The 24,706-nt window shown below is 35.9% G+C and overlaps 2 protein-coding genes across 3 annotated transcripts in view; both read right to left on the reverse strand.

The window, feature by feature from the left end:
• The window catches only part of LOC107746620 (glial cell line-derived neurotrophic factor-like), a 25,845-nt gene extending 17,753 nt beyond the window's left edge, over positions 1-8,092 (reverse strand). The window contains exons 1-4 of the mRNA XM_016560915.1: positions 8,024-8,092; positions 4,677-4,756; positions 4,419-4,516; positions 3,438-3,546 (exon numbers count right to left, since the gene is read on the reverse strand). Of these exons, the coding sequence (XP_016416401.1) occupies positions 3,438-3,546; positions 4,419-4,516; positions 4,677-4,756; positions 8,024-8,092 (356 nt within the window). The remainder of the gene's footprint in view (positions 1-3,437; positions 3,547-4,418; positions 4,517-4,676; positions 4,757-8,023) is intronic.
• Positions 7,693-24,706, reverse strand: part of st3gal3a (ST3 beta-galactoside alpha-2,3-sialyltransferase 3a) — a 41,733-nt gene continuing 24,719 nt past the window's right edge. For both annotated transcript variants that reach the window (XM_016560893.1, XM_016560892.1), the window contains 6 exons: positions 21,341-21,404; positions 21,059-21,154; positions 20,628-20,814; positions 12,867-13,013; positions 10,634-10,780; positions 7,693-8,308 (listed from right to left, as the gene is read on the reverse strand). In XM_016560893.1, the coding sequence (XP_016416379.1) occupies positions 8,219-8,308; positions 10,634-10,780; positions 12,867-13,013; positions 20,628-20,814; positions 21,059-21,154; positions 21,341-21,404 (731 nt within the window). In that variant the 3' untranslated portion in view covers positions 7,693-8,218. The remainder of the gene's footprint in view (positions 8,309-10,633; positions 10,781-12,866; positions 13,014-20,627; positions 20,815-21,058; positions 21,155-21,340; positions 21,405-24,706) is intronic.

Raw genomic sequence — 24,706 nt, forward strand, 5'->3', positions numbered from 1 at the left:
CTAAAGTGACAAACCCTGCCTTCACACACACACACACACACACACACACACTGCATTATATCTGAACTTTTGTTATCGTTACAAAGCATGTGCAATAGGTATTTTTTTTCACTGTGAATATTGTGTAAATTGTCATTCAACAATTTAATTTATTACATTTACTCATATTTACTTTCTAATTTTGTTGGTTTATTATAACATTATATTGTGTATATTGTGTAAATTGTATAGGCTCTATATTAAATGGTATAACAGTATAATATATTATTTATAATAGTATATCTTTCTAATACTCTGCACGTTATTGTGATATCCCCCCAAAATAAAATAAAATTATAAAATAAAATTATAAATAAAATAAAATATTTTTGGACTTCCTTAACACACATAAAAAAATATCCATAATCAAACATTTTAAATAAAAAAATAAGATTTAAAAAAAAAAAATTTTTTTTTTTGCATTGGTCATCCTTGAAATGTCTATAATAATTGTTTTAAAATAAATTCAATTAAAATAAAATAAAATCTTTTTCATTAGTCAAATAAAAAAAATGTCAGAAAAAATCAAACCATGTTGCAGGATCTTTTCTCTTCACCAACTTCACTTATCATTTTTGCTCTTTTAATCAACCGTTTATGAATTTTTTTTAGGGGTGAATGAAGTCAGTTCTCAAGTTCTTACAGGTGTAGAGAATCACATTAACTATGGACAATTGGGAAGTGTCCCAATATATCCTAATCTACATGTTAAACTGTACTGTTTTTATTCATTTCAGCTTTTTTCAATAAAATATATATTTTTTGCATTGGTCATCCTTGAAATGTCTATAATAATTTTTTAAAAATAAATTCAATTAAAATAAAATCAAATCTTTTTCATTAGTCAAATAAAAAAAATGTCAGAAAATATCAAACCATGTTGCAGGATCTTTTCTCTTCACCAACTTCACTTATCATTTTTGCTCTTTTAATCAACCGTTTATGAATTTTTTTTAGGGGTGAATGAAGTCAGTTCTCAAGTTCTTACAGGTGTAGAGAATCACATTAACTATGGACAATTGGGAAGTGTCCCAATATATCCTAATCTACATGTTAAACTGTACTGTTTTTATTCATTTCAGCTAATAAACTTCTCTTCGAGAAATGTTTTGCAGGGACAGATATGTGCTATTATTCATTTACACAAAAGCAACTTGGTTTGATATTGATTCAAAGACATTTATACTTTGTTAATTCAGTGATAATCTAATGAAGAGCACGGCGCAGTAACTCAAGTGGCTTTGAATGAAAAGCAGCTGCTGGCTGGTTTCACACTGCATGTTCCCGAGCGCTGTCTCTGACAATAAAGCAGACCGTGAAAGCGGACTAATGACGAATATGATTTGATTTCAATACTCATTCACTCCGGTCGGCTTCTGTCAAAGTGATATATATTCAAGGATACGCTCTTCAGCTGCGAAAACAAAGCGCTTCGCTTGTAAGATCTCCGAGTGTGAGGGAAACTCGGTCCCCGTAGTGCGATCACAGAGCCGGAGCCGAGCCGCGTTCAGACAGATGTGATGGAGCTCGCTCAGGAAGCCAGACTGCGTGTTTGCACAATTCAAAGTTCTCCTAAAAAAGTCCAGTCTGGATAACATCAAGCTAATTAAAAGAAAAAGCGTGCTGTTTTTCCACAAGAAAGTCCTTCGATTTGGTATATTTTGACAAAGTGTGCCAACATTAGGAGCCAGAATTTTACACTCTTTTTACTCTTGTGAGGGCAATGAAAGAATAATTTACATTAATAAATGGCTAGGGAAATAAATAACATATGAGATATGCTGCGTCTGAGCCAGTATGAAATTGCATGTGTTGACCAACGCCATCAATCTAAAGCACACTATGGCTCGAGCCCAAACGGAGCACTATACACCTTATTTTTAACATAAGACATGGCCCATACTGAAAACATATATTTTCAAATATATTTCAAAATATACAAAACAACAACAACAAAAACATAAATATATTTTCTACCAATATATATTTTCAGCCAGTTTTTGTATATCTTTGAAAACATATTATAAAAATATAAATGTATTTTTTTTTAAAAGCATTAAAAATATATTTTGCCATCCATGTATTTCAATCCAAGAAAATACATTGACCTGTCGCATTTGAAGAAAAACTTCATATGTTGTCTATAAAACTCATGCAAACATAGTGTAATTTTAGTATTATTGAGATACTTGTCATTTTTATTACTATTTTGAATCAGCTTTTATTTGTCAATTTTCTATTTAATTTTAGTTAACATTTTAGTAATTGTTGTGCATTTTTTGTGCATTTATATTGATTAATTTTGATTTCAATTTTAGTCTTATTTTATATCAAGTTAAAATTAATATGAGAACTGTTGTTTGAATCTAGCTTAAATAAAAAAGCTTTTTAGATTTTATTTGAAAGTTTATTTTATTTCAAGCAACAAAGATTTTTTTTTTAATTATAATAACCTTGAAGCATGTAAAATTGGAAATTTATTTTCTTCCTTCTATATAAATACATATAAAATTTGGTATATGAAGGTTGAAACTAGGCAAGGCAAGGCAAGGCAAGGCAAGGCAAGGCAAGTTTATTTGTATAGCACATTTCATACACAATGGTAATTCAAAGTGCTTTACATAAAAGAAAAGAAAAAAAAAAATCACAACAATAAAACAAGGAATTTAAAAACATTGAAAATGATTAAAACAATTGATTTAAGAAGTTTAAAATGAATTTAAGAAAACGATTATACATAGAATATAGTGCAATCAGTTCGGACATCGCACAGTGCTCATTCAATGAATGCACAGCTAAACAGATGAGTTTTGAGTCTGCATTTAAATGTGACTAATGTTTTAGCACATCTGATCTCTTCTGGAAGCTGAAAAACTAAACATATTTTCAGTTTCAAAAATACATTTAATTGAGATTCCCTATTTACAACATATATTTTGCATATATTGTCATTCGCGTCTTAGCTGTACACACTGAAAAAAAATGTTTCATTCATCCAATTAAAAAGATTTAGGGTAATGATTCACAGCAATAATTTTTAACTTGAGCCAATGAAAAATAAATTACTTGCCCTTAATTGGATGAATGAAAAAAAAAATGTCAGCGCAAAAAAGCCCATTATGCATCTACAATATTGCAAACTGATATTTGTGATCATATTATTTTAATGTATTGTCATAATCAGACACACACTGCTTTGTAGAGCAAATAATTTGACCTTTTACTGCACTTTGTTATTCTTCTAGTTACCTATAGCAGCTAATGTTTGGGAAGTCTCACACATTCCCAGAAAACAGCTTTCTTCAGTGTTGCAGAATAAGGTGCATACTGTCGGAAGAAATCAAAATGCAACATTACATCACCAGAGGACTGAGGTTGGCATTCAGCACAGGTCCTACGCTGATGCCCTCAGAGCTCGACCTTTGCCCCGAGTCCCCGAGTCCTTCATGTGTGTCCAGATGTCCCACTGAGACCGGCTCTCACTCTGCTGTCTATTGTGAGGAAGTTCTTGAGCAGAAGAAAACACTGGCTCAGAACGGGACTGTGATCATCCCAGACTGACCTCCTGAGCCCTGCATGCAGAGGAGCGCTGGAGGTCCTGGGTGGTCACTGCAGGCCCACGGCTTCAGCATCAGACTCCTGTGGTTCAGGTCAAGCTGCTAAATCACTCCTCCAAGCCTCACCACTGCAGGAGACAAAACTAGCAGTTCTGCTTAGTAAAGTAACAGCACAGCTTGAGGAGGCATTCAAGTCTGGAGCACAAATGCTGCAGGACGAGTTACATGCTAAAAAAATACTTTATGGTAAGTTTCATTTTTATTTTATTTTAGATGGTTATTATTATGGAGTTATGGGTTTATTCCAATGTTATTTATTATCACTGAAATACTATTATAGTATTGAATTTTGAATTAGTTTTGTGTTTTCATTTTAGTTAAAGTTTACATAGTTTTATTTTATTTTAGCACATTAAGTTAAACTACTTGAAAATGAGAAACGTGGCCATATTAACTATAATAACCCACGATTTGGTAAAAAAAAAAAAAAAAAGTACACTGCCATTCAAAAGTTTGGGGTTAGTACCTCCAGTTCAAACGTGTACAAAATCACATTAAATATGGATGTTCTACCAATCGCAGTCATTCAAATCTACATAGAATAATCAGAATTAATCTCATGATTTAAAGCCAGTCTCTAGAAAGCAAAATGAACCGATAATATAAAATTAGCTAAATGTGCAAAAAAAATAAGTTTGCATTAAATGTGTTTCATGAGTCTTTTTTTTTTCCACTTCAATTTTCTGCAGAGCCCAGTTTGAAAACGTCTGCTGTAGGAAACACAACCCACACTGAAACTCTTTTTACTGCTTGAACTCTCACTGAGCGCAAGGGCATTAAAATGCTTCATTTGACGGTGCGGAAGCTGCCCTAGCTGTGTTTTCTGTTGGACGTCTAAAGAGAGGGTGCGAGTGGATGACCTGTCGGGAAGAATAAACCCAAAGCGGAGTGATTCTTCACAGGCGGAGCTCAGAAACACAGTGCAACTGTAACCAAACCCTGCTCGACTCTGCTCCGCCGAGTGTGAAGCTGTCAGGATGTGACCTCTCCATCACAGCCGTGTCACGAAGGCCCACCTACATGGACAGACGCACCTGTTCCAGCCCTCCATTCACTTCTCCAGCTCCCAAACCTCGCTGCACCCTCAGGTCAAGGATTGTCTTTAAATAGGAGACAACTGCCCGTTGTGTCCATAGCTCAACTGTCTGTGATCTCACACTCACTGCACTCAGAGCACATGAAGCGCAGCAGGTTGAAGGCAAGGCATCCCAGCCGCGCGGCCCTGTACACCACACAGCCACGCTATTCATCTGTAAATGCCTGTTCGCAAGATTTACATTCCACATTTCACTGTTAACACGGTGATTAAAAGACATCTGGAAACACTTATAACATACAACGTTCCTTAATAACGTAAACAAACATTAAAAAAGCACTGTTTTTACAGTGGATTTTGGCCAGTTCTTTACTGATTTTTTCCCAGTGTACATTCAGCCATGAAGCATCCAGTCGTCTGGTCACTGTATCAATGAAAATGTTACAAGCCTGAAAGAATCTCAAGGACAGCGTTTGCTGAAGCAAAAACATTTGGAGGCAGGACATAAATGAAAGAGTTTTCAAAAAAGTTTTGATCCACTTAAGATGTTAGAAAAAGTTTTTTTAACCCAGCATTTCATTAACCCAGCATTATATGGACACTGTTTCCTCATTCTTAACTGGTAGGAATACGCCATGAAAGTGGCAGTAATGCAGTTCAATTACAAATGTAGAGAAAATGGCTTTATAATGAAATCCTGTATTTAAAAAAAATCTCATATACACTACAATTTCAGATTTTTTTCTCTCCAAAAAATAAATACAAATTCAGTAAGGATGCTTTAAATTGATCAAAACAGACAGTAAACACATTTACAACATTATAATAATTGATATTATAATATTATAATTATAATAAAACATTTCTATTCCAAATAAATGCTGTTCTTTTGAACTTCCTATTCATCACAAAAAAAAGTTTCTACAAAAATATGAAGCAGCACAACTGTTTTAAACATTGATAATAATAGGAAATGTTTCTTGAGCAGCAAATCAGTATATTAGAATGATTTCTGAAGATCATGTGACACTGAACCAAAAAAAAAAAAGGCAGGTTGATCAGGTGGAAGTTTAAATGCTAAACATGAGCTTTCCATAAACGGGTGCTGATGTTTTCCAATCATGTAACAGTGGAATGAACACAAGTCAATGACAAATGTGTTTAGGTGAGAATTATATAAAGCAGTTAGATCCAGTTCTTGAATCTGATTGGTCGAGCAGCATAACAAGAGTGCTGAAAGAGTGGCAAAGCTTGCCTTTTCAATATGACTAATTAAATGAAATAATGCCTGTCCAATTCAGCGGCCTTGGTTCCGGAAGTATTTTTTCCACTTAAGCTGAATTTAAGTTTAAATTTAATTAGAATTTATGTCTTTAGCTGAATAATGACACTATTTTGTTTTATCTGTAGAGCTGCTTTATAGGAGAAATTTGTTCATAACTGACGAATTTTACAACATTAACACTCTTATTTTCCTCTTTATTAATGTGAAGCAGCTTTGAAACAATCTGAAATTGTGTTATATAAATATTTATTAAATTATATGTTGTATATACTATTATATAAATAAAAGTGCTATACTATAACTTTAAAAGTGTTTTAAAATAAAACTATTACAATAGTGTTATAAATATTAACCTATTAATTTAAAGTTGTTGATTTAATCCATAAAAATATATTTTAAGTTTATTGCAAAATACACATTTATATATATATAATTCTTTCGATTTCTTTGCAGAATCATGGGTAATGTAGTTTTCACCTCAGGAATTACCCTGTTAAATGTGATTATTTAAAAACTAAGTTGAAATAATATATCATCAATTAACAACTTTGCAGCTCACAATAAGTCCATTAAAATCAATTACCATATATGGAGAAAAGCTGTTGTTCTTTAACTAGAAACTAGTACTTCAAAAATGTGAAATAAAATTTACATAATTTAGAAATACTTGAAGACTACATGCCATTATTTTAATTTAATTATTAAAACACTTATTTTATAGGTGGTAGAGAATCATGTAATTTGATTCGCATTGGTACCAACAAATGTAATCTGCTACCAACACATCACTCACTGAAGTTCTACTATAACATACAATTCTTCTGCGTTATTAGGGGGCCGTTCACACAGAACGCATCTTTGAATCTAAAAACACGAGACGCAGCACTTAGGAATGCTTTAGAAAAAAGCGCAGAATAGAATGCTTTCTCTGCCATGTTGCCATCAAATAAAACAGTTACCATGCCAACTTGCAGCTGTAAATAAAAGCTAGCGATGCTTGCCCCGCCTCCGGGGTCTTCGGATTGGTCCACTGTTTTGGAACTGACATTGATGAGCGGCGCTGCATGTAAAAGTTGAAATTCTTTTAAAAAAGCAGCACTCATGTGCGAGATGCTGCAAAAGACATGAGACACAAGCGTAATGGTCATATACGTCCATCTAGTGCGTGCTTACATAGAAAAACAATGGAAAAGTAGCGCATTGGAATGGAAAAACACGTTCTGTGTGAACGGTCCCTTACACATCAGTTCACAGTTCAAAAGAAAAGCCCATTTCAGACTGAATGTAGAGATCTTGATAATACTTTAATCCGCCTGGTCTCATGACCTGGTTATACACAGAGATGGATATACATGTGAAAGGCGCAGGAAACAAGTGGATGCTGATTGATTAAAGGGGTCTTATTACACGGCTCTGTGGAATACTTGATTCTGATTGGTCAGTCGTGACATTCCGAGGTATGCTATCCCTCGATAACAACCGGTAAAAGCTGATAACACAGGCTCATCCGGGTAACAGCAGCCGGCGCTGTACTCTTGCTTGAACTATTTTTTCTTGTTGGAAGCTTTGCGTTTGTTTAGCTAATAAAATATTAAAACTCGATTCAAAATGGTGTACAATTATTTAATTAGTCTTAACTTTTATAAAGAATATCTCTTTGGGTTTGAGACTTTAGTCTTTGCAACTTTAGGGATCTTATCTATTCACGAACAGCTTGTAACACTCCAAAGAGAAAGGAAAACTTGAAATCGCATCATATGACCCCTTTAAATGGCACACGTCAGAAGAGCAGCAGAAAATCAACAGTTGTGTGCTGTTGTGCATAGCCTGAGATTGAAGAGAACATTATTAAAGCAATCAAGCTGACACAGCTTAAAAAATAAAGCATCTTAAAGACGAGATCAAAATACTGTCTAATAAATATGGAATACAGTGGAATAAAAAAACAGGAGAAAGCAGCACGCTTCCAGTCTCTGCCGGGCGCCCGCCGTGGCGCACAGGGACGAACTCTTTCTCGCCTAGGTGGCATCTTAAAACAAGCATTACCATGTTTGAGGTGAGGTTGCCATGGATACCGTCCAGCATATGAGGTGAGGTCACTTCCTCCGGCGGCATCATGCGATTGGCTCAAACATCTCTGGACGTTTGACGGCTCGAGTTAGTGTGAGTCCATCGGCTGGGATGCTGGTCACCAGTGATATGGTGAATACTATCTACCCGCTGCATGACGGGGACGTGACGTCAGATCCCGTTGGTCAGGTCCCGGATGATGCCCCCCTTCACCAGCTTTCGGAGAAACTCTTTCTCTTTGGATATGTTGTGCGTCCATGACTGGGTGTGTGTGAGAAAAAGAGAGAAACAGAAAGAGCACAATAGGGTAAACGCTCATCAGAAGCTGGTCACGTGCTGCGTTTAAAAGAGCTATGACGTGTGCACATGCAGCTTGCCTTTGATTTCACAAGCCACAAAAGCGGTTCGGACGGTCCACCTAAAGTAAACATGTGCAACAACAGAGGTGCTCTTCTAGTTAAAGAGAGAAAATGACAAGTCACTGTGAAATACAGTGCCATCTACTGATTTGCCATCCAAGTTGAATCATCCTTTAGATAAAACATAAAATATATCTTCTAATTACAAAACAAAAAACAAACATGAAATAGGTCAGTTTCCCACAACACTTTGGATAAGTATTTTACGTTGCATCATAAAAGCCAATATTGGGTTTGCTACCTATTTTATTCTTTTAGGCCAGTGCTTCGATGCCACTGAAAATGTAATCTTGTACATGCATTTTTATGCTTGGCAAACGTAACCCTCATATTGCATTCAAAATCTATTATCTCATTACACATCTGTTTGGACCTGAAGTATTGTTATACTGATGAGAAATTTTATTTGAATATATTATTGTACAAGAACATATAATCTGAGGAATACCAGTATTACCCCTATCGGAATTAATGGAATTGAATTAAATTCCTTTGAATTTAACTCATGATTGCTCAAAACAGTCCATATTTATGAAACATACATATTTACTAGCAATAAATAAACAAACAAATACATTTACTTGCATAAATGTTCATTTTCAGATTAAAAAAGTGGTCAATTTTTCATGCAGGAATGGTTTGTAAATAGGTGTACATATTCATGTTTAAAAACTAAATTCAGCTCCAAAACTGTGCGAGATATAGATAAAAAGGCTACATATATTTTACAATATTTTTGTGACACTAATATAACTTATAGATGCTTTTACAAAAATATTTTTAACACCTAATGGTACGCCATACACACTCGGGTCCAAAGTGACCCGAATATTTTTTTAATGGTTTTCTCTCTCTTAAAAAAAAACAAAATCAATAACAAAATCAGAAAATAAATAAATAAAATGAAATAAAAATATGGGTATATTGAGGGTCTTTAAGCATTTGTAAGTTTCATTCTCTTACTAAATATGTATCTCTTCCAGGTCAAAATGGATCGAATGCATTATGAGGGTTAAAGGTTTGATTTTCTGTGATGTACTGAACATTCCTGAATTGAACTCGTTTTATAGTGGATGAACTACTGTCTTTTTAAAGCTGCTTTAGAGCAGAATCTTATTTTGCTTCATTTTTGAAGTTTGCATCACTGATTCTGTTACTTCCCTGTTTAATACTGTGAAGCTGTTTTGAAGAAAACCATCTATATTGTATGAAGTGCTATAGAAATAAAGCTGACTTGACATTGTTTTTTGCATATTCTGCTGATTTGTCATCAATATAATCTTTTTTTTTAAATCTCTTGACACACACACAAAGGAACTACTGGCCTGACTAGACCATCAGAAATAAATCCTTATTGTTGAACCCTGTTAGTATCTTGTAGTATCTGACTGCTTCACTTTACTAGTAGCTTGGCAAAGCTACAGTCTCAAAGTAGTTTCCTCAGCACTGAAAGAAGAACACACACACACACAGCTCAGACTCATTACTCTGACCTCTCAGGTTTCTGCATGTTCCTGGAACAGAGAGCAGTGTGAGGTCATGTGACCTGTTTGTGGACGTGACTCAACGGACGGGATATTCCCAAAGATCATCAACCAGCGAGCGGACATCGCGGATGTACTTCAGACACATTTACAAATTTACATTTACACTACACTCATCTTACATACCAAAACTAGGACATTTCTGTTAACTATGATAAGACAGTGTTCAGAAATTAATCAGGTTTCAGAGCAAAAAAGCCCCTGAAAATGACAAAAATCCTCCAGATATTTAAAATATGCCACTGAATTTCTCGGTCATTATCTGCTATCAAACATGTCATACAAACAAAATAAAGATTCTCCATGGAACCTTTCAATTTGCACAAAAGGTTATTTAGAGTGGAAAAAAGGTCCTTCACAATATTAAAATGTTCTTCACACGAAGAAAAGATGGTTCTTTTAAGAACTGTTCACTGAGAGGTCCTTTGGCAAACAAAAAATGGTTCTATGGCATCACTGTGAAAATCTCCTTTTAATTCAAAGAGTGTAATATCTAATAATGGTGTTCAATGGTAAAAATGAAAATCAATCCCAGGGGCCAAACATTGCTTTTAAATGCAGCTCACTAGTTCTGTAAGAGTTAGAGAGAAATCCTTCAGAGCAGGTCAGTGTGGTGCTCTTACCTCTTTGATTGCAGACATCATGAGTTTCTCATAGTAGTGCAGAGGTACGTGAGGTGTGTTCATGTCATATCCAAATCCGGCCACCGCCACCTCATCACAGCTATGAAGAGCCATCGTAATCGCAACAGTCCCCAATGTAGGAATATTCTGGAAAAACCAAACACTTTTAGTACTGCATGTCGATAAGTGTTCCGTCACAGCGTATAAAATACCCAACAGTCATACTTGAGTATGTAGTTAAAGACACATTCATAGAACCTCAAGTTTAAGAAAAAAAAATATATAATAATAATAATAATAGAGTTTATGGTTATTACTGCAAATGGTCTTTTAAGAAAATGTTTTATGGAAAACATTACATTTATATGTGAAAAATAATAGAATTTCGGTATTTAAAAATAGTAAATAAGAAACAAAAATGTGCTTAATATAAACTATCTACTTTTATTTTATATACAAAACAAACATTTTTAAACACACATATATACAGGGCCGTCCTTAGGGGGGTGCAACTGGTGAAAATTTAAAGTAATAACCAGAAACTATAGTTATAGTGATGCAAAAATTTTTTACAAATCTGTAAATGATCTGTGATTCACTTACAAATCTGATTCAGACAGATTCGTAAATGAGCCATTCAGAAAAATTGTATAAACCAAATGTTCAACGATTCACTGAAAAGAACTGTCTTAAAAGAATGATACATTTAAAAATCAGTCATCTCTATAACGCATGTAGTTTGTATTTACAACAATATTGTTTGCACAAAAGCAATGCAACAAAGTATTCAACTGCAAAATGTCTGTTTGAACATGAAATACATTTGTACTCAAGTAGTCATTTTCTATTAGTAATAAAACAAGTTTTAATTCATCACTATATGCTTTAATTCATACTACACAGCACAGTGAAAAGAACAGATGAAATGAGTCGAGCAAATGCTGAACAGCCATGGATGGACTGGACACTCAGGGTAGTCGAGTGCACTGCTCACACACTTCAGTACAGATAATGCACCGTGTGACTGACTTTATCAGAGACACAGACAGAGCGGGGTGTGTGTGTGTGTATCAGCAGAGAGGGATCATCCAGTCACCACCTGATCCACTGAGGCTGGAGAGACAAGTCTCAATGTGAAAGTCTTATCACCACAGAGAGACACTCTCTGGACTAATCCGGCCCCAGACACTCCGCCTGCATGCTGATAACAGGAAACACATCACAGCTCAAGCCCCTCGAACCGCATCTCCATAGCAGCAGAGCGCAAACAGTCTCTGGATCAGGTGGAGATGTGACAGTCCATCACTTCATTTCAACATCATCTCAGAGGGCTCAACAATAAGGATGACCCACTGACCCGGGGCCAGTGTGAGAGAGTTTAGGATCATTTCAGTACATTTTGATCATGTACATAAATAGATTTATTCATTTATTTGTTTGTTTGCTTGTTCGTCAGTCTGTACACTTTAAGGGAAAATCATCTTAAAGTATCTATCTGGCTATCATAGATGAGGTTTTGTTGAAATTGCAAGAGTGACTTCTTGTGCAATGGTAAAGAGGTCAAAAATACAATTATATTATTAATAATTCTCCCTTTCTCTCTCTCTATATATATATACACATATATTATTTTTTGGAATGCATGTCATCATTTTCCATAAAATGTTCAGAAATACTTCATAAAATGCTTAAATATATACATAACATTTGTTTTCATATATGTATACATATACAGTGTATACATATATTTTTTAAAGATATGCCAGAGTAAGATATTTTCAGTTGAGACGGCTCACACATGCATTTTAGTCTGGGACTAGCCTTAAGCCTGGTCTGTGAAACCAGGGGAGTATGTATTTGTGCGTATATTTTAAGCACATTTTTATTCTATAATAATTTTTAAATACACGTTTGTACATTTTTCACATATGCAAATGTTATGTTTGTTTTCATAAAATATTTTGTTAAAAGCCAATTTGCAGTAACAATCAGAAAATATACGGTTACAGTGAATCAGTCTTGTAAATGAATCAGATCATTTACAGATTCGTAAATAAAACAGAGACTGGGCTAATTTGAATACGAAAAGTTCTTAGTTCCTAAGACATAGGCTGTGTTTATGCAACTGGCCTCTGGTCTTTTTCAAAGAGGAGAAAGTTTTAAAAGTTTTTCAGACTATTACGGTATGTTTTGGATTGACTGCTTCAATATTTATTCAGTGTTTGCTCCTCACCCCTCTTCCCATGAGGCCATTGTTGTTTGGAAAGCCGATGAATTTGAAGGCCGCTTCCTGGATGAAATACGGGTTCAGGATCCGTATGTCTTCTGGCTCTCTGGGAACGACACGTGCCACGGACTTCCAGAATCCCTCCATACTCCGCTGAAAGACATCAAGAGCGGAACACAGAAGAAACTGAATTACTCCAAGAAACAAATGAAAAGAATAAACCTGCGTGACTTCGCCGACGGCCTTTACCAGCTTTTCTTTTCAAAAACTCCTGCTCTGTGAATACGCTATTATAAACGCAGAAAGGTGTTCCACAAGTGAAGCTGACACAGAACAGTCACTCGCGGCCGCTGAATAACGCTCTCAGCTGAGTAAATAAGCCGCTCACTTTGATAATCAGAATAAAAAGGGTGACGCTGGCAAAGCGTTGAAGGCAAGAGCGTGTCCGAACACAGAGCTCTCGCTCTCCTCGTGAGACGCCCGCTTCACCTGCAGCTAATATGAAGGACCTTACGAACACACCTGGGAGATAGTGACTGTTAGAAGCCATAACTCCGCTTGACATTTTAGAGCAACGACTCCGGTGGGATTTCATCAAACGGCATCCCGAGTCACGGTACTACAAATAAACACACCGCGTAATTACGTCCTGCCCGTGTTTTCTTTTCAAGGGAGGGACAGGCTTTACAGAGGGACGCACAACAAGGGTTTGGCCCAGGGAGCCTTACTTGTGGTTTTCTGGTGTAATACAAACCACGTGTGTCGCGGCATAACATTATCACAGCTATCAGTCACATCAGCCTTGTTTGAGACGTGCACAAACTCCTCCCTTATAACTAACCAAATGCTATCAATGTGGTTTGACCTTTTTTGAACGTTTTTAGCTTTTTACATTATAATTTGTGTCAGGTTTGTTATTTTGCAGAGTAAGTCCTAGCGTACTGATAGAGCATTGCATATGCTACTGAATACACATTTCCAAGAATTTAATTTGAATCAGATTTCATACTATAAACAATAGCTGGCACGTACTGCGAGAGTACGTTTTTTCTTGTTTCATGAAATCTCTTACGTTCATCAAGGCTGCATTTATTTGATCAAAACTACAGCACAATTGTGAAATAGTATTACAATTAAAAACAACCATTTTCTATTTGAAAATATTTGAAAATGTCATTTATTCCTGTGATCAAAGCTGAATTTTCAGCATCATCACTCCAGTCTTCAGTGTCACACAATCCTTCAGAAATCATTCTAATATGCTGATTTGCTGCTCAAGAAACATTTCTGATTATTATCAATGTTGAAAGCAGTTGTGCTGCTTTATATTTCTGTGGATTTTTTGATGAATATAAAGTTCAAAAGAACAGAATTTATTTGAAATTCAAATGTTTTGAAACATTATTAATGTCTTTAAAGTCACTTTTGAGAACTTTAATGCGTCCTTGCTGAATAAAAGTATTAATTTCTTTAAAAAATCTTACTGATCACAAACTTTTGCCATGCATTCCTTTTTTAAGTCTTAAAAAGCACAAAAACATTCAGGAGTGACTACATAAACGTCATCACTATCTCGAGGCCTGGCCAGCATTACTAAGGATGCAGAAAGCAGGTGCAGGTAAAATCCTGACATATTTTGAGCGAGCACTGAAGCAGAGGTGAATCGATCTGTTGTTGGGTGCTGGACTCACAGGGTGAGAGTCAGAAACACACAGGTGGAAAATGTGACGTGGCTCGGGCAGAGAGAGATGAACACAATACACTGCACCGTGGAGAGGAGAGGGGCCTTTTAAAAGCCCCATGAAAAACAAGAAGCGCAAACAAAGCCACAAAGGCAAGGAAGACCCTGTATCAATCACCCGGTGGCAGGATCCACCTCCTACATCGCACGAGGCCTTTGTACGCAGAGTTTCTCTGATACCTGTCACCCAGCTGCTTGAAACAGACCTGCAGAAGAGCTGACTAATGATTACGAACTCTGAACTCTGGCTGATGTATGTCTGCCAAATGGCTCATTGTACTGTATTACAGACACGGTCACTCAACACTGCCGTAGCAACAAGCGGAAAACTAATCTGACCACACTGCTGAATGTACAGCACTACGGCATAACAAGCTAGATTTTGGCTGAAATGTGAGCTCACGGTACACAATGAAACTGAGACAAATAGATGAATATAAAAATAAAAATACTAAAAAATATATATCTTAAAATAATTAAGAATCAACAAATAAGATTTAAATGTAAGAAAATTTTTTCTAGAAATCATGATCACCCAATTTTTTCAGCAAATTAGTTCTGGAAATATTTTTCCAAATTATAAGACATTTAAAAAGAATTCTTCAATAGATTTCTAAAGATGAGCATTTCCGCATATCCAAAGACACTTACACAGTAGGGTTGTGATGGTGAGGAAATTTTCCCACCGGTTAATCGACGTGTGACAACACCGGTAATACCGGTATCACCGCGGGGGCGCGGCGTTCCCTCTTTTCCTCGCTTTCCTTCGCTTTTAAATGTAAAAGCGGCGTGAGCATTTTACTTTCACTTTCAAATAGCGGCAATTCGGCGTAAAGCAATTGTTCGTTTTTAGTTAGCTTGAATTTTCCCTCTTTTCCTCGCTTTCCGTCGCTTTTAAATAGCTTGAAAGCGCCGTGCTCATTTTACTTTCACTTTTGAATTAGCGGCATTTGCATCTCGTTTCGAAACTAAATCATCCGCGATCGTCTTGTCTGTCTCACCCCACTCTTCTTGTCAGTCAGCTCGACTCACTCTCTTCACTGGATAAATGAAATCTGATCTGTGATGCGACTGTCGTTCGGCATGCTGCATTGAGCAGCCGCGTTCAGTTTTTAATTGTAGTGTCTGTACTTTCTCTGATGGGTAATTCCCAAACCCCTTAGTTTTTGGCTAAAAGAGTTCCTGACACATTTCTGCGTGATGATGTTAGGCTGTAACCTGTGGGCGTGGATCGGGCCCTGTGTTTCCCTGCGCTGGAAGCCACTGCGGCTCATTCACTACAATGGCCGCTCTCAGTCGCTCTGACACTCTGGAGGTGCGAGTCGCAGACGTTATCACAGAATCCATCAGTTTCCAGCGGGCTGACACACACTGTGGCATTCATAAACCACTGTGGTTTTCTGCAGCCGTCTGTGGAGTAGTAGGGGCCGCTGACCCTGACATTGACCCCCAGTCCTCTGTCTCCTCATGTCTGAGTCACCAGACTCTGAGGACACTTGACACTCATAAACACCATTGTATTGCAGTGTGTAAGCTGAAGATGTCATACAAAGCATCTAATGATTCATAAGACATGAGCTCTGTTCCGAACCATAGCGAGCTGCCTACCTAGACAGCATGCTCAGTATCACAGGAATGGTCCGGATCAGACCGCTGACAGAAAATAGGAGATCACCAGAGACTTCAGAAAAGAAGGATCCACTAAATAGCTTTCAAATTGAGTTTGTTGGGTCAAACATTTAGAGTCTCATTGTATCTTCTTGAGTTGAATTAAATCTCATTCTTTCTCTAAATCATTCTTTCTAAATGTTCTCAAATCATTGCAAACCTTCTTGAATGTTCTCAATTTTGAGTAACATCACGTCATCTTAGTCAAACTGAATCTTTTTTGTTTCTTTTTAAATCTTCTTGTGAAACGCTTTTAAAATGTTCCTTCTTCTTCTCTTCGCTTCTCGTCAAATCCTCTCAAATAATCTTTTTCTTAAACATTCTTTAATTATCTCAAACATTCTTGAATGTTCCAAAAGTGGTTACATCAAATCATCTTAGTCAAATGAAATAATCTTTTCAAATTAAGTCACTTCATGTAAAAAAAGTTCTTGCAATGTTTCTTCTCAGGTCGCATATCAGATCTTAATTTGAGAACAGTTAAGAGAAGAAGAATAGATTACAGATTTTTTTTCTCAAATCTTCTTAAAGGAACACGCCATTATTTTTGAAAATAGGCTCATTTTCCAACTCCCCTAGAGTTAAACAGTTGAGTTTTACCGTTTTCGAATCCATTCAGCCGATCTCCGGGTCTGGCGGTAGCACTTTTAGCTGCAGCTTAGCATAGATCATTGAATCTGATTAGACCGTTTAAATTTGAGCCGCACCAAATCATCTTAGTCAAATCTTGTGTTTTCAAATTCAATCATCTTCTTGTGAAATGTCCTTACAATGTTTTCCCTCTTCTTTTGAGTAAAATTTTCTGTAATTTCTTCTTCTTAAAATGTTCTCAAATGATCTCAAACCATCTCAGATGGCCTCAAATTTGAGTCACATCAAATCATCTTAGTCAAATTAAATCTGTTGATCAATCATTTTTTAAATCATCTTGTGAAATGTTCTAAAATGTGTTATTCAAATGAAATATTTTCAAATTTAAACTAATCTTCTTGTGAAATATTCTTGCAACATCAAATCATCTTAGCCAAATTAAATATGATCTAATCTTTTCTCCTTTAGTTTTTTAATCTTCTCTTCTAAAATGTTCTTTCAGTGTTCCTTCTCTTCTCTTTTGCACTTAGTCATCCAAAGCAGCTCGACGTGACTCACTGCACCAACAGTGGAAACAACAGCAGCTAGTTTATTGACCCCTTGTCCACCTGCTCATGTTTGCCTTTCTATTTGGCTGTGTTTCAAGCTGATTTCAAAGAGGAGACAAAAGCAGAGGACAGCGACGACCCGTCCACAGCTAGGACAGCTGACACGTCCAAAACCTGGCCTAACATCTCACATATGGTGGCATTAGTCTAAACTGGCTGAGCTAAGACTGCCGATGATTTAGCTGTTTTGACGCATCATTTACGACAAGACATCTTGGCCGCTCTCTTGCTTTCAGAAGACATAGCTGCCATTTAATTCCAAATCAACTGAGATTCAAGTAATGAGAGCATTTCTGCGTCAAAGAATCACAAGCGAAGACTACGGCCAATAAACACACACAAAGGAAAAACATCTACTTCATCTCTGACCTCCCAATTATCCTCATCAGTATTCCTGTCTGAATGTTTTGAACGGAAGAATATTTACTAGACAGTCTGCACACTTCAAAACCTTCACCGAATTAACACGTTCCGCTTAATTTCACTTGTAAATTAGAGCCGTGATTGTAGCATGCAGTAGGACGTGAATGAATGTCTCACATGGACGGGTCAGTGACGGATAATGCTCTCAAAGTGGAAGAGACATTTTAACTGAAAACAATTATCTGAAGAATTTATTTCACTGCTCTTTTGGTTTAAGTCTGTTTATCATTACACACAATTACACATAAATTCGACTTAAATTGGTTCATTTATTGTTCAGTTTGTTCAGTAAATCACTGTTTTGGCAGTAAACGGTAATGGATCTATTTAAAACGCACGCTGTGTTTAGTTTGAAACTTTTTTTTTTTTTTTCCCTCCAGAGTAAGCTGTATTTTAAGAGAATGAAACATAAAACCTTTTTAAGACTTTTAGAAGCAAATTAAAGAGTTTAAGACTAACTAAAATATACTAGTCATGTTTTCCACTAAATACTCAAAAACTGAACATGCTAAACATTTCCAACAAAATATCATAGTTACTGTAGTATATTCATGTACAACCATAACTGATGAATATTTCATCTACAGCTTTCTTTACAATGTCACCTGAAGCAGCATTTACTGTGTACTGTCTGTAAAAATAGCCATTTAAACACTTTTAATGCAGTGGCTCACTATACTGCTAAAAGGTTCGGGGTCAATAAGACTTTTTTTTTAAATAAATGAATACTTTTATTCAGCAAGGAAGCATTAAATTGATCAAAAGTGACATTTGTAATGTTACAAAAGATTTATATTTCAAATAAATGCTGTTCTTTGGAATGTTTATTCATCAAAGAATATAGAAAAAAAGAACCCAACAGTTATAAAAATATTAAGCTGTTTTCAACACTGATAATAAGAAATCTTTCTTGAGGACCAAATCAGCACATCAGACTTTAGGATCCTTTTTTCATGGCTTTAAATTTTGAAAATGTAACTTTTTTTTAATTCTTTTTTATGATCCCTCCACCCAAGAACACTCATGTCCCAGATCCAAGACATTCATTTGTTTCTTCTCTGAACCTACACTTCTCTCTTAGTCCTAATGGCTTTTCGGCTGGCGGTGGGAATTCTAATGGAGCAGTATATAGAAGGCAGAAGAAACGTTATCAGTGTTTTTAGAACGAGAAAGACTCAAGGGAAACAGTGCTGTATAGAGTATTTCTAAAGACATATCAACAAATCTCAGCCACTAACCTTATCAGGATACAGTCAGACACTGAATTTATCTCCCACTACCTGTGTGTGGCCATTACGTAGTTTGCTTTGCATAAATCTCTACAACGAGACTGACTTTACAAGCCATTTTCTTTAAAAGTAGTTCAGAAAGATCATTGGAGATAAATTTGTTACATGTGTGACATTTGATTTTGAATTAGGGAGTCAAAATCTGATTCAAAACCAAAACATTGCTTACTACACTATATCTAGTCTGGCTTGCAAAAAACAAATAAAAAATAAAATAAAATAAATAATAATAATAATAATCATTATTATTATTATGATACAGAGTCACTGAAAATTATCCAGCGCTAAAAGTGTGGCAACAGAAATATTACAAGTAATTCCTCACGACCAGTTACACACCGGTGACTTTTATTAGAGCGCTGTGACCTGGGGATCCAAATAATGCAGAAACGTCCTTGAGCTGAGTGAACTAGAGTCAGCTTTCATCATGGGAGAAGGTCCTCTAACAGAAGAGAGGCCAGATGTGTGGGCCATTTTCATTAGCATTCTGGAGATAACACAGAGAACGAGCTGCTTGACTAAACCCAAACCCGGGAGATAAGGTGGCCGTTCTCCAGCCCGGACCACACAATTAAGCACATCACTGAGCTCCTGTCAGTCACCTTAGGAAACGCTACACTGGCTGACTCACAAAGACATCGGCCTCGCACACAGCTGCATATCAAAGACACGGCAAACACAAAGCCCACATGCGTCTCTACAACATTCACCGCAATGCCAATGCAGTTTCATAGGTACCTGTGGTGACAAACCTCTGTCCCATATTTCTTAAACAGAACTTTAAAAGTGGTCAGCTTTTGACTCAGATATTTGATTCAGCAATGTCTTGAAACACTCATTGACCTTGCACATCTGTTTTTACCTTGAAAACTTTTACCCCTTGAAAACCTTTTTTAATGCAAATTCTGCTGATTTGTCACCAATATGTGACCCTGGAGCACAAAAGCAGTGTTAAAGGGGTCATATGATGCTTTGTATGCGAAAGTGTTTGATATTTATGTTTACATTATAGCGGTTTTGTAATAAAAAAAAAAATCTATGAAAAAAGTAAAGAACATGGCTTATTTCTAAAAAGTCTTAAAAATAAATTTTTAACCCTAGGCATTCATATTTAATATTATTGTTCAGAGCACACACTATGCTGCCCCCTACTGGTAAATGTGTACATCAGCAAATACTCTTTCTAAACCCTCTTTTTAAACAGTTTGACTGATTTACTATCAGCAGACATTTTCTTTAGCATTTTCTGTGCTGATTTTAAAGGAAATAATAACATTAAACATAAAAAACTGAGCTGAGAACACTGCATTCCTATTGCTGGATACAAATAAAATCAAATTAGCCCACAAAACATTAAAAAAAATGTATTAAATAAAAAAAAATAAAAAATAGAGCAGTTGTGTCTGTTTATGAGGTATGAGTGGCCAGATGCTTTTGGACGCCTTACCAGCTTTTCTTTAAACACCATGAGACGCAGCCATTTGAAGTCCATGGGTTTAAAGGCAGATAAGACGAAAAGCGAGCTCTTCTCATAGCGCTCAGGTTTCTGGATGGCTCCTTCAGGGTACGTGATACGCATGGTGGTCTTCGAGCCGACGTCCTTCTCGAACCCGGCGACTGGAGCCTCGTTCAGTCTAAACCCCGAGGACAAATCAACATGAAATCTAAACGGTCTCCAATTACTTTCTGCTATTAATATACAGGATTCAGCTGTGAACATTATTAACGGTTTGTTTGTATTCGTAATCATTCATCATTGTAAATAACTTGCTCCTCTTCTGAAAACAACAACTGATTTGTGTTAACATGACAAAATTAGAAGAGAAAAAAAATTCCAAGCAACAATCAATAAAATATATTACTTTTATAATAACTTACCGTACAACAACATCATACTGATTGATTTGGGATCCCAGGGACTTGTTGAACAGAATGCCTCCGTTGCCAATGATAATACACTTCTTACAACTTATACTACAGGAGAAAATGACAAAACATGATTATAGAAACTGATCAGCTTACAGCATCAAAAGTTTAGAGAATGATTTTCTTTTTTAATATATGATATGGTTCATCATGTAATAAACAAATTATATGTTTCTTGCAAAAGAAAATCAGTGAGTGAGATTGTGTTTTGGTGATTATGTGGATGTTAATTACCTGTCCAGTTCTGAACCAAGTGAATATCTCTTTGTAGCTTGTAAAATATGATCAATGATCTTTTCTGTGGACAGAGAAAATGCAATTATTTACTTATTTAGAGAGATAAACTACATAAAAACACACCAGAGCCTGAACAAAGGTCTGAACAAAACAGCTTTTGATTTTCTAACAGAAATAACTAAACTGTGATATTATAGTTAGCTAAAGATTACAGTTACTCAGTTCATGCTCTGATGAGCTGTTTGCAAACTACAGTGCATTGAGGCATCTACACTGACTAATATTACAAAATTAATTAGTCATACTGCCCACTCATTCCTCGTGACCATAATTAGCATATTATGTTTATGCAGCATGATTTGGGTCACAGTTATACTAATTGTACATAATATTTAGGATGGAAGATCTCTGTGAATTATGCATGACTGTTGGATTGAATTAAAGTAATAGTTCACCCAAAATTAAACATTTGATGAAAATTGACTTGCCCTCAGTCCATTCAAGATGTAAATGAATTTCTTCACAGGAACAGATTTGGAGAAATGTAGCATTGCATCTCTTGCTCACCAATGGATCCTCTGCAGTGAATGGGTGCCGTCAGAATGAGAGTCCAAACAGCTGATAAAAACATCACAATAATCCACAAGTAATCCACACCACTCCAGTCCATCAGCTGTGTTTAAAAAAAAAAATTATCAGGAGAGAAATATGCACAGATCAAACACTGTTTAGGGAAATGCAAGACGGTTTAAAACATTTCTTACAAACACACAACCTTTGGTTTCACAAGATGTTAACTGATGGACTGGAGTGGTGTGGATTACTTGTGGATTATTGTGATGTTTTTATCAGCTGTTTGGACTCTCATTCTGACGGCACCCATTCACTGCAGAGCATCCAATGGTGAGCAAATGATGGAATGCTACATTTCTCCAAATCTGTTCCCATGAATGAACAAACAAACCCATTAACATTTTAGACGGCACAAGGGTGAGCAAATTTTCAGCAACTTTTTTTTTTGGATAGGGGACATTTCTACCTACACTACAGCTTCAAACACACTCAAGAACGAGGAAAAAACCTAAGTTTAGAACACCCTTTTTCTTACGCACAATCCACTATGCTATTTTTAGTAAAACATTCCACCGAAAGGCATTCCACTGGAGAAAAAGCTCTTTATGCTAAAGATAATAGAACAGGATTTGTATGTAAACTCCACAACAACAAAACCAGTGATCTGCGTCACTTTTGGTCCATTTTATAGTCTGCCTGCTAAACAATGTGATCCAGATTACTTGGAAAAGCAATCACTCCTTTCCTCAACATGTCACACTATTTAAGGCATCATTCATGTCTGCAGCATAAAAAGTTTAACCCATAGGGTTAGGGCTCTGTTTAAAAGCATGAGCAGCATTTAAGTGCTTTTCATTTCAACATCACATTAGACAGCAGTAATTCCCACACAGACATGTAATTCAAGTACAAGTGTTTTTGCTGAAAGGCACGGCTTGAGAAACATCAGCGGGACGGATGCAGAGATGCCGACAGCTCTGCTCTTAATGTCCCAGACCATCTGCCAAAGCAGCTAAACGGAGTCAGAGCAGAACTCATCACTTAACATGCACATTTGTGATTTAATCAGGCTGGAAGGTAATTACACCCAAAACCTCCAGGGCAGGCATGAATGAAGGTGAGTGGAAAGGAGAAATGCCTCATGTTTCTGGTTTAAACGTCTGAAAGCACACCGGATGAAAGAACCACTGAAAACCTGATTGAATCGAGGCCACGGGGAAACGGCTTCCACCTTACCTGCAGGAGCCCTTGGTGACTGGTTAAATGGACATTAGTTTAACATCTACCTAATATTTATTTTTGCTCATTTGTAAGTCATGTGTAAACATTAATAATCTTTGCGAAAACCTTATATTTCTTGGTGTTTGCTGCTAATCTTTGCACATAAACTATCAGTCAAAAGTGTGGAATCATTCAGATTTTTTTAATGTTTTAGAAACAAGTCTCTTATGCTTTTATTGCAGAAACCATGATACCTTACCATTCAAAAGTTTGGGGTAAGTAAGAAAGAAATTAGGTAACACTTTAGTATAGAGACCAATTCTCACTATTAACTAGTTGCTTATTATCATGCCTATTATTAACATATTGGCTGTTTATTAATACTTATAAAGCACATATTCTGCATGACCATATCCTACCCAATACCTAAACTTAACAACTACCTTACTAAGTATTAATATAATAAGCTGCAAATTAGGAGTTTGAGGCAAAAGTTGTAGTTAATGGTGTGTTAATAGTGAGAAATGGACCTTAAAATAAAGTGTGACCAGAAATTAACCCCTTTTTTTCAGCAAGGCAGCATCAAATTGATTAAAAGTGACAGTAAAGACATTTATAATGTTACAAAAGATTTCTTTTTTAAATAAATGCTGATCTACTTAACTTTCTATTCAAAAAATCTTATTTCAAATTGTAATAACATTTCATCATTTAACCGTTTTAAATGACTTATTTTGATTAAATAAATGCAGTCTTTCAAAATAATGTAAAAATCTTAATTATTCCAAACATTTGACCAGTAGTGTATATAATATAACAGAAAATAAAAATAATGAATGCGCAGAATGAATGCTTGGACTGACAATGTTTTTTCAGTGTTAAACAAAGAAAATATTTGAATTCTTAAGATGCACTTTTTGCCTCAATAATGGACCCTTGATGAAGTACAACATGACTTACTTTCATATAATCATGGACACCTGAAAATGTGTAATATTTGTGGGAAAACATCTGTGAGGAGAAGAATTGTGAAAATACAAATGTACAACAATCATTGCGATTCCTATCCGACCGGCATTACATTTCTCAGAGGACCACTGACTGAACAACAGATTGCGATTTCCTTTGTGATTTGTACAGCGGTTGTGTGAGAAAAACACAGGCGTTTGAAATTACAAAGCACGTCTTGCGAAACACTAATTTACTTGACCTCCTCAGGGAGAACTAGGCCCGTCTGAATCAAGTGTGTGAGTTATGATTGTTCTTTTGTTTACCCATGATACAATGTCAGCATGTTTAACTGGATCATCTGTTAATGAAACCAACAGCGCTGAATATCAAAAAAAAATAAAAAAATAAAAAAAACCCGGAAAATACCTCCAACTCAAAGGTACATTTACCAGTGTACAGAGAAGAGGTTCTTAAACTTTTAAATACGAAGAAGACAAAAATCACTTGATTGATTGAGGGCTGGCAACAAAAAGTAAATGGATAGATCTAACTATATTATATATCTTCAATTCATATATATAGTTTTTTTTTTCACATCTCAATGCAAACACTATTTTT

This window comes from Sinocyclocheilus rhinocerous, unplaced genomic scaffold, assembly GCF_001515625.1.
Source record: "Sinocyclocheilus rhinocerous isolate Xijiao unplaced genomic scaffold, SAMN03320098_v1.1 scaffold588, whole genome shotgun sequence".
Taxonomy (NCBI): Eukaryota; Metazoa; Chordata; class Actinopteri; order Cypriniformes; family Cyprinidae; genus Sinocyclocheilus; species Sinocyclocheilus rhinocerous.